The 8,525-nt window shown below is 66.7% G+C and overlaps 1 protein-coding gene across 6 annotated transcripts; it reads right to left on the bottom strand.

The window, feature by feature from the left end:
• Positions 1 to 1,249: 1,249 nt before the first annotated feature.
• BCKDK (branched chain keto acid dehydrogenase kinase) lies at positions 1,250 to 8,387 on the bottom strand. Of its 6 annotated transcripts, none has more exons than XR_014230549.1 (13): positions 8,259 to 8,387; positions 7,115 to 7,279; positions 6,918 to 6,986; positions 6,453 to 6,563; positions 6,289 to 6,336; positions 5,892 to 6,011; positions 5,676 to 5,774; positions 5,514 to 5,587; positions 4,876 to 5,004; positions 4,158 to 4,247; positions 3,343 to 3,504; positions 2,386 to 3,262; positions 1,250 to 1,337 (listed from the first exon to the last, which is right to left on the bottom strand). XR_014230549.1 is itself a non-coding variant. In XM_082334282.1 (12 exons), exons 1-12 carry the CDS (start codon positions 8,370 to 8,372, stop codon positions 3,118 to 3,120), a joined length of 1,326 nt encoding a protein of 441 aa, XP_082190408.1. In that variant the 5' UTR covers positions 8,373 to 8,387; the 3' UTR covers positions 2,230 to 3,117. The 6 variants fall into 6 exon arrangements, 3 of the variants coding, with proteins under 3 accessions (XP_082190408.1, XP_082190409.1, XP_082190410.1); XR_014230550.1 differs by lacking the exon at positions 1,250 to 1,337 and having other exon boundaries at positions 2,230 to 2,490; positions 2,542 to 3,262; XR_014230551.1 differs by lacking the exon at positions 1,250 to 1,337 and having other exon boundaries at positions 2,230 to 2,590; positions 2,642 to 3,262.
• Positions 8,388 to 8,525: the final 138 nt, after the last annotated feature.

Here is an 8,525-nt window from a genome sequence, read left to right as displayed (position 1 = left end):
CAAGGTGTGTAAAGGTCAGTGGGGCAGTAGGGGAAGCAAGGGGCTCCTATAGGGCTGAGCCTCCACGTGGGGGGGGGTCCCCTATAGGGTGGGGCACTCACATATGGGGACTCTCCAGGGTCTCCTATAGGGCTGGGCACTCATGTACAGGGAGACCTCGCCATCCCCTATAGGGCTGGGGACTCTCCAGGGTCTCCTATAGGGCTGAGCCTCCACGTGGGGGGGGTCCCCTATAGGGTGGGGCACTCACATATGGGGACTCTCCAGGGTCTCCTATAGGGCTGAGCCCCACACTGGGGACTCTCCAGCGTCCCCTATAGGGCTGAGCCCCGCACTGGGGATTCTCCAGCGTCCCCTATAGGGCTGAGCCCCGCACTGGGGATTCTCCAGTGTCTGCTATAGGGCTGAGCCCTGCACTGGGGATTCTCCAGTGTCTGCTATAGGGCTGAGCCCCGCACTGGGGACTCTCCGGGGTCCCCTATAGGGCTGAGCCCCGCACTGGGGACTCTCCGGGGTCCCCTATAGGGCTGAGCCCCGCACTGGGGACTCTCCGGGGTCCCCTATAGGGCTGGGACTCTCCGGGGTCCCCTATAGGGCGGCCCCCCACGCCTCCCCTCCCGCGCCCCGCAGGCGGGCGGCCATGCGCGGGGCGCGGGCGGAGGTGCGGGCGCAGGGCCGGGCGCTGGAGCGGCGGCTGCGGCGGGCGCCGGGCCGGGCGCTGCTGGCGGAGCTGCGGCGGGCCGGGGCGCTGGGGCCGGCGGAGGCGGCGGCGCTGGGACCCCCGGGGGGCCGGGGCTGGGCGCGGCGGCTGCAGGCGCTGGCGCTGGCCCGCGGCGAGGAGACCTGCCGAACCCTGCTGCGCGTCCTGGCGCGCCTGGAGGAGCCGGGGCCGCTGGGTGAGTCCCCGTCCCCCGCGCGCCGCCGCCGCCCTATAGGCGACGCCCTATAGGCGATGCCCTATAGGCGCCGCCCTATAGGCGTTGGGGTGTGCCGCCCCCCTGCAGATTTCTACAACCCGCAGCGCGACGCCGAGCCGTCCCACCGCTCCGACTGTCCCTGCTGTCACCCGCCGCCGGAGCGGGAGGGCGCAGACCCCCAGGAGGAGGAGGGTGGCGAGGAGGAAGATGGAGACCCCGAGGAGGAGGAGGAGGAAGACCCCGAGGAGGAGGATGAAGACCCCGAGGAGGAGGATGAAGACCCTGAGGAGGATGAAGACCCCGAGGAGGAGGAGGGTGGCGAAGAGGAAGATGGAGGCCCCGAGGAGGATGAAGACCCTGAGGAGTATGGTGAAGATGGAGGCCCCGAGGAGGAAGGTGATGGTGAGGAAGGTGGAGGCCCTGAGGAAGAGGAGGGAGGCGACACTGAGTAGGAGAGAGGTGACACTGAGGGGGGAAGATGGAGACCCCTGAGGAGGAGGAGGGTGGTGAGGAGGAAGACGGAGACCCCGAGGAGGATGAAGACCCTGAGGAGGAGGAGGAGTGTGGTGACGATGGAGGCCCCAAGGAGGAGGAAGGTGATGGTGAGGAGGAGGATGGAGACCCCGGGGAAGAGGAAGGTGATGGGGAGGAGGTAGCTAGAGACCACAAGGAGGAAGATGGTGATGAAGATGGAGGCCCTGAGGAGGAAGGTGATGGTGAGGAGGAGGATGGAGACCCCGGGGAAGAGGAAGGAGGTGACGCTGAGGAGAGGTGACACTGAAGGGGGAAGGTGGAGGCCCTGAGGAGGAAGATGATGGCGAGGAGGAAGATGGAGACCCTGAGGAACAAGACTCTGAGGAGGAGGATGGCGAAGATGGAGACCTTGAGGAGGATGGAGACCAGGAGAAGAAGGATGGTGATGAAGATGGAGACACCACGGAGGACGGAGACAGTGAGGAGGAAGGTGACAACGAGGAGGAGGATGGAGATGCTGAGGAGGAAGGTGATGGTGAGGAGGTAGATGGAGAGGCTGAGGAAGAAGACGGAGACGCTGAGAAGGAGGATGGTGATGAACACCGCGAGGAAGACGACGGACACCGTGAGGAAGAGGATGGACACCCTGAGAGGGAAGATGATGAGAAGGAGGAAGATGACGATGAAGATGGATTTGGGGCAGGAAACGGGCTGAATGGGGCTTCCAGGCACCGAGACGGCCTCTCAGCCTTCCTCCCCCCTCCCCTCCTCCTCCTCCTCCTCCCCCCTCCCCTGCCCCGGACGCCGGGGTCCCCAATAAACCCTCTCCCCTCGGCACTGGCTGCAGCTTTAATGAGGGCAGCGCCCCGCTCCGCTAACGAGGGGGGCCCTAACGAAGCCAAACGGGGTGGGGGGGATCAGGAACCCCAATGTCCTGGGTGGGCGGGGTGGGCGCCCCAATGTCCAAGTGAGGGACCCAGGTGTCCCGGAGCACCTTGACCTCCATGACGATGAACGTCCAACGTGGGGGTTCTCCGGGTCCACCTTGGCCTCCGTGACCATCAACGTCCAACAGGGGGGTCTTCAGGTTCACCTTGACCTCCATGATGATGAACGTCCACCATGGGGGGTTCTCCAGGAGCACCTTGACCTCCGTGATGATCAATGTCCACCATGGGGGTCTCCAGGTCCACCTTGACCTCCATGACGATGAACGTCCAACATGGGGGGTTCTCCAGGAGCACCTTGACCTCCGTGATGATCAATATCCACCATGGGGGTCTCCAGGTCCACCTTGGCCTCCATGACGATGAACGTCCAACATGGGGGGTTCTCCAGGAGCACCTTGGCCTCCATGACGATCAGCGTCCAACATGGGGGTCTCCAAGTCCACCTTGACCTCTATGATGATCAACATCCAACATGGGGGTCTCCAGGTCCACCTTGACCTCTATGATGATCAACGTCCAACATGGGGGTCTCCAGGTCCACCTTGACCTCTATGATGATCAATGTCCAACATGGGGGTCTCCAGGTCCACCTTGACCTCTATGATGATCAACGTCCAACATGGGGGTCTCCAAGTCCACCTTGACCTCCACGACGATGAACATCTAACACGGGGAGGTTCTCCAGGAGCACCTTGACCTCCATGACGATGAACGTCCAACATGGGGGTCTCCGGGACCCAGGCGTGGGGCAGGGGGAACCCCGGCGTCCGGGCCCCCTAGATTCGGAAGCTCTCCCCCTTGCCGTCGATGTGGCGCAGGCGCAGGTAGACGTCGGTGCCCACCCCCTGCAGCGACTGCAGGCAGAGCGAGCCCCCCAGGTACTCGGCGTAGGCCCGCGAGGTGGGCAGCCCGAACCCGAACCTGGGGGGCAGCCATGGGTCACCGGGGGGTTCCCCAAGATGTGGGGGGAATCCCCTCGGTGTCCCTCCATCCTGACGTACCCGTGCATGGGGCCGCCCTGGCCGCTGTTGCTGAGGTCCAGGAGGTTGCGGAAGGGACCCCCCAAGCGGGGGTCCTGGGCGCTGGCCTCGGCCGTGCTGAAGTGGTACTCGGTCACCTTGTCCAGGAGGTCGTGGGGGATCCCACCGCCCCGGTCAGAGATCCTGGGGGAGGGAGGCGGGGGAGACCCCTCAGGGGCACCCCGAAGAGGGGGGGCACCGGAGGGGAGGGGGCGGAGGACCCCCAGTAGAGAGGAACGTCTTGGGGACGGGCATGGGGACACCATGGAGTCCATCCGTGGGGACCCTGAGGAGAACTCCTAATAAATAGGAACACCTTGGGGACATCCGTGGGCCATCCCTGAGGACATGGGGACACCGCGGGGACCCCCCGGTAGCTAAGGCCACCTTGGGGACATCTACGGGGACACCGTGGAGAACCCCCTCATAGGGACACCATGAAGACCATCCGCGGGGACACGAAGACACCATGGAGAACCTCCCCATGAGGACGTGGGAAGACCATGGAGGCCACCTAGGGGGACACCGCGGGGACCCCCCAGTACCTAAGGCCACCTTGGGGACGCTTAGGGACACGGGGACACCATGGAGACCATCCCTGAGGACATGGGGACACCGCGGGGACCCCCCGGTAGCTAAGGCCACCTTGGGGACGCTTAGGGACACGGGGACACCATGGAGACCATCCCTGAGGACATGGGGACACCGCGGGGACCCCCCGGTAGCTAAGGCCACCTTGGGGACATCTGTGGGGACACCCTGGGGACCCCACCCAACCCCTGGGACCCCCCCGGTACCGGATGACGAGGTCGATGTCGTTGTTGGCGATGGTCACCACGATGTCTGGGACGTTGTAGGGGGTGTCGAGGTGGGACTCCATCGTCGCCCTGTGCCACCCCAGACGGTCCCCTATAGCCCCGTATGGCCCCACACCCCCACCATAGCCCCACCCCCCCCCCTACGGCCCCACACACCCCCTAGAAGCCCCATACGTCCCCTGTAAGACCCTATACACCCTCTATAGGGCCCTGTCACCTCCTTTACCCACCCCAGAAAACCCCGTCTCCCCGTAAAGCCCCATTTCCCTGCCCCCCTTAGGGCCCCATATCCCCCCTATAGGCTCCTTACACCCCCCACGTGGCCCCACACCCCCTCTATAGGTCCCACACACCCCTTACAGACTTCATACACCCCCTATAGGGCCCACTAATCTTCTTTATCCCCCCCTTGAAAACCCCATACCTTCCCTAAAAGCCCCACATCGTGCCCTTAGAGCTCCATATCCCCCACAGGACCCCGTATATCCTCTATAGACCCCATATTCTTGCTATAGGTCTCTATACGCCTTCTATAGATCCCATGCATCCCTATAAAGGCCTATATGCCCCCTCTAAGGCCCCGTACCCTGCCTTACCCCCCCAGAAAACCCCGTATCTCCCTTGTAAAGCTCCACGCCTCCCCTCTTTGGGCCCTATACCCCCCCATATAACCCCCCGCCCCCTATAGCCCCCATACCTCATGGCGTTCTTGAGCAGCTCGGGCAGGACGTAGTCGAGGGGCAGGGGGATGAAGGGGAACCGCGCCGCCACGTGCCCGTTGATGCGCACCCGTGGCGCGTTCCCGTACTGGTGCTCGCACAGCCGCCTGCAGACCCCGCGTCACCCAGACAACACCCCCCTGTCACCCGCTGCCACCCCCCTGTCACCACCGCCAACCCCAACCCTGTACGAGCCCTCAGAGAAACACCCAGGAACCCCCCCCCCCGGCCCCATAAATCCCTCCCGGGAGCCCCTATAGCCCCATAGGGCCCCCCAGGGCCCCTACAGCCCCCAAAAGACCCTCATAAGAATCCCTATAGCCACCTATAGACCTCACGAGGCTCCTATAGGCCCATAGGAACCCCCAAAGAGCTCCTGTAACCCCAAAGGAGCCCCTATGTGAGCCTCTATAGCCCATAAAAACTCTCACAGGGGCCTATATAGCCCCATAGGGGCCACACAGCACATTCATAGCCCCATAGGGATGCCCACAGAACAGCTTATAGCCCCCAGAAACGCCTGTAGAAACCCCTATAGGCCATAGGGGGAACCACATGGCTCCATAGCCCCCCCCCAGCCCCCTATAGGACCCCTATAGCCCCATAGGCGCCTCACCGGGCAAAGTCGACCCACTTCTCGATGAGCTTCTTGGGGGACAGGCGGGTGCAGATGATGCCCACGAAGTCAGGCTACGGGGCGGGCAGCAGGAGGGGGTGAGGGGGGGCACCTATAGGGGCTATAGGTGCCCCTCCCCGTCCCCTATAGGCATCGGCCCACCTTATCCTCGTGCAGGGCCAGGTGGTGGGCGGCCAACATCCGCATCCCCAGCCGCGACGTCAGCGTCTTGTCCAGGAAGGGCCGCAGCAGGCGCTCGTCCTGAGGGACGCAGGCGTCGCATCAGGGGGGCCCAGGCATCGGGGGGACCCCACCCCCCCCCCCGTGTGTCCCCCAAAAGGACCCAGGCGTTCGGGAGGGGACCCCGGCGCCCGGTACCTGGATGTGTCGTCGACACTCGCGCAGCCCCTCGGCCAACAGCGTCACCACGTCCTTGTGGTCCTCCAGCAGCTGCCGCAACAGCGCGCAGTACCGTGCCTCGTCCCCCCGCGCCTGGATCTGGGGACGCGGGGACGCCGCGACACGGTGACCGGGGAGACGGACGACAGCGGGTGTGCGCCGCCACCCGCGCGTGAGGACGGGTGACTCGGCGGGTGACACCGGGGTCAGCCACGGGGGGACACAAGGATGGGGTGACGGGGGGGTGGGGGCGACAGAAGGACAAGGTGACACAGGGATGGGGTGACGCGAGGACAGGGTGATGCGGGGACACGGGTGGCACAGCGTCAGGGTGACGCGGGGACACGGGCGACACCGGGACGCGGGTGACACTCACAGGCGGGAACTCGCTGAGCTTCTGGAAGGCACGGATGTACAGCTCGTGCTGCGGGGGGACAGCATCAGCACCCGGACGCTGGGGTCCCCTCCCCGGACACCGGGGTCCCCTCCCGGACGCCGGGGTCCCCCCCAGGACGCCTGGGTCCTCCCCAGAGGACGCACCACGTGGAGGATGGTGGGGTTGCAGCCGATGATGAAGGGCAGGCTACGGAAGCCCTTGATGCGGTGGGCGATGCGCACCGGCAGCTCTTGCTGGAGATAGCGGGCGCTCTTCTGTGGGGAGGGGAGAGGGGGCAGCCGGACACCTCAGTCCCCCCGACCGGATGCCGGGGTCCCCAAACCAACCCGGGTCCCCAAACCCCTCTGGACCCCTGGGTCCCCCTGCGCTCTCTCGGACCCACCCACCCGGATGCCTGGATCCCCCCTGGACACCCGGGTCCCCCCCGAGCTGGACACCTGGGTCCCTTCGGCACCTGGGTCCCCTCCCACCCAGCCCCCCAAAGCCGCCTGGGTCCCCCCTACCCCGACACCTGGATCCCCCCGAACGCCTGGGTTCCCCCCCGAACACCCGGGTTCCCCCCCGAACACCTGCGTCCCCCCTGGGACCCCAGGGTCCCCCCCACTCACCAGGATGTGGCTGCCGTCCTGCGAGCGCCCCGAGTACAACATGGTGGTGGGGGTCAAACGCACCGAGGGCTGTTGGGGGGGGGGAAAAGAGGGGTAACGTCACCCGGGCGCTGGGGTTCCCCCCGGGAATGGGGGATGCCGGGATCCCTCCCGGATTCTGGGGCTCCCCCTACCCCACCCGAACGCCGGGGTCCCACCTTCTCGGCAGCGATGTCGATGGCAGGCTGGTGGTAGAAGGAGGTGACGGCCTTGGAGCGCTCCCGGGCCAGGTCAGGCGGGGTCTGATCGGCGGCTGCCCGGGCGGGGGGACGGAGGGGCAGAGCCCCCCCTCGCCGGCCCCCCAAAACCCGCCGCAGCATCTCCTGGCAGCGGGGGGGAAGCCAGGGCAGGGCGGCCTGGATGCCTGGATCCCCCCGGGGACGGCCACTGGGGGGGTCGGGTGGGGAGAGGCGGGAACAGGGACCCCCCCAGGGACACCCACACCCCCCCAAGGACCCACACAACCCCCCGCCCCAAGGGACCCAGGCATCCGGACCCCACAAACCCCTCAGGGACCCACATAACCCCCAGGAACCCCCCCAAGGCACACAGATGTCTGCTCTCCCCCTAGATCCCCCCCCAAAAAAGGGACCCAGGTGTCGTTCCCCCCCCCAAAAGGGACCCAGCCGTCGTCTCCCCCCCATGGATTCCCCCCCCAAGGGATCCAGGAGTCCGGGACCCCCTTTCCCGCCTCCCCCCCAAGGGACCCAGGCCTCCGGGCCCCTATGGACCCCCCCCCAAGGGACCCAGGCCTCCGGGCCCCTATGGACCCCCCCCCCCCAAGGGACCCAGGTCTCCGGGCCCCTATGGACCCCCCCCAAGGGACCCAGGCCTCCGAGCCCCTATGGACACCACCCCCCAAGGGACCCAGGCCTCCGAGCCCCTATGGACCCCCCCCCCCCAAGGGACCCAGGCCTCCGAGCCCCTATGGACCCCCCCCAAGGGACCCAGGCCTCCGGGCCCCTATGGACCCCCCCCAAGGGACCCAGGCCTCCGGGACTCCCTTTTCCCCTCAGTATCCCCCCCCAAAAGGGGCTCAGGCACCCAGGACCCCTTTCCCGCCCTCCAAGAGGGGAACCCAGGCGTCGGGGCCCCCCTTTTCCCCCTCAGTTCCCCCCCCTCACACACAGCTCCCAGCTGTCCGCCCCCCCCCCCCCGTCCCTCAGAGAGAACCCAGGCGCTCCGGACCCCCTTGTCCCCTCAGTCCCCCCTTGTCCCCTCGGTCCCCGTCCCCCCCACAAGGGACCGAGGTCCGGGACCCCCCCGAAGGGGACCCAGGCGGCCGGGCCCACCCCCACTCACCAGCCAGCGGACCCAGGCGTCCCCCCCCGGGCTCCTCTCAGAGTGGCCCCGTCCGCTCCCCGCCCCTCTCCTCGGAATGGTACGGCCCGCCCTCACGGAGTGGGGACTGCGCATGCGCGGAGGGGCGGCGGCGCCATTTTGTGAGGCGGCGCCATCTTGCGAGGCACGATGGGAAATGGAGTCCGAGCCGCTGACAGGAGGAACGTCCCCTGCCCCGACGGTGGGTTGAGAGGGGCGGCGGAGGGGTCGGGGGGGACCTCCACAGGT

Source organism: Platalea leucorodia (assembly GCF_965183815.1).
Source record: "Platalea leucorodia genome assembly, chromosome: 32".
Classification (NCBI taxonomy): domain Eukaryota; kingdom Metazoa; phylum Chordata; class Aves; order Pelecaniformes; family Threskiornithidae; genus Platalea; species Platalea leucorodia.
The sequence above is the reverse complement of the archived record's forward strand: the minus strand, read 5'-3'. Positions and strand labels throughout refer to the sequence as shown.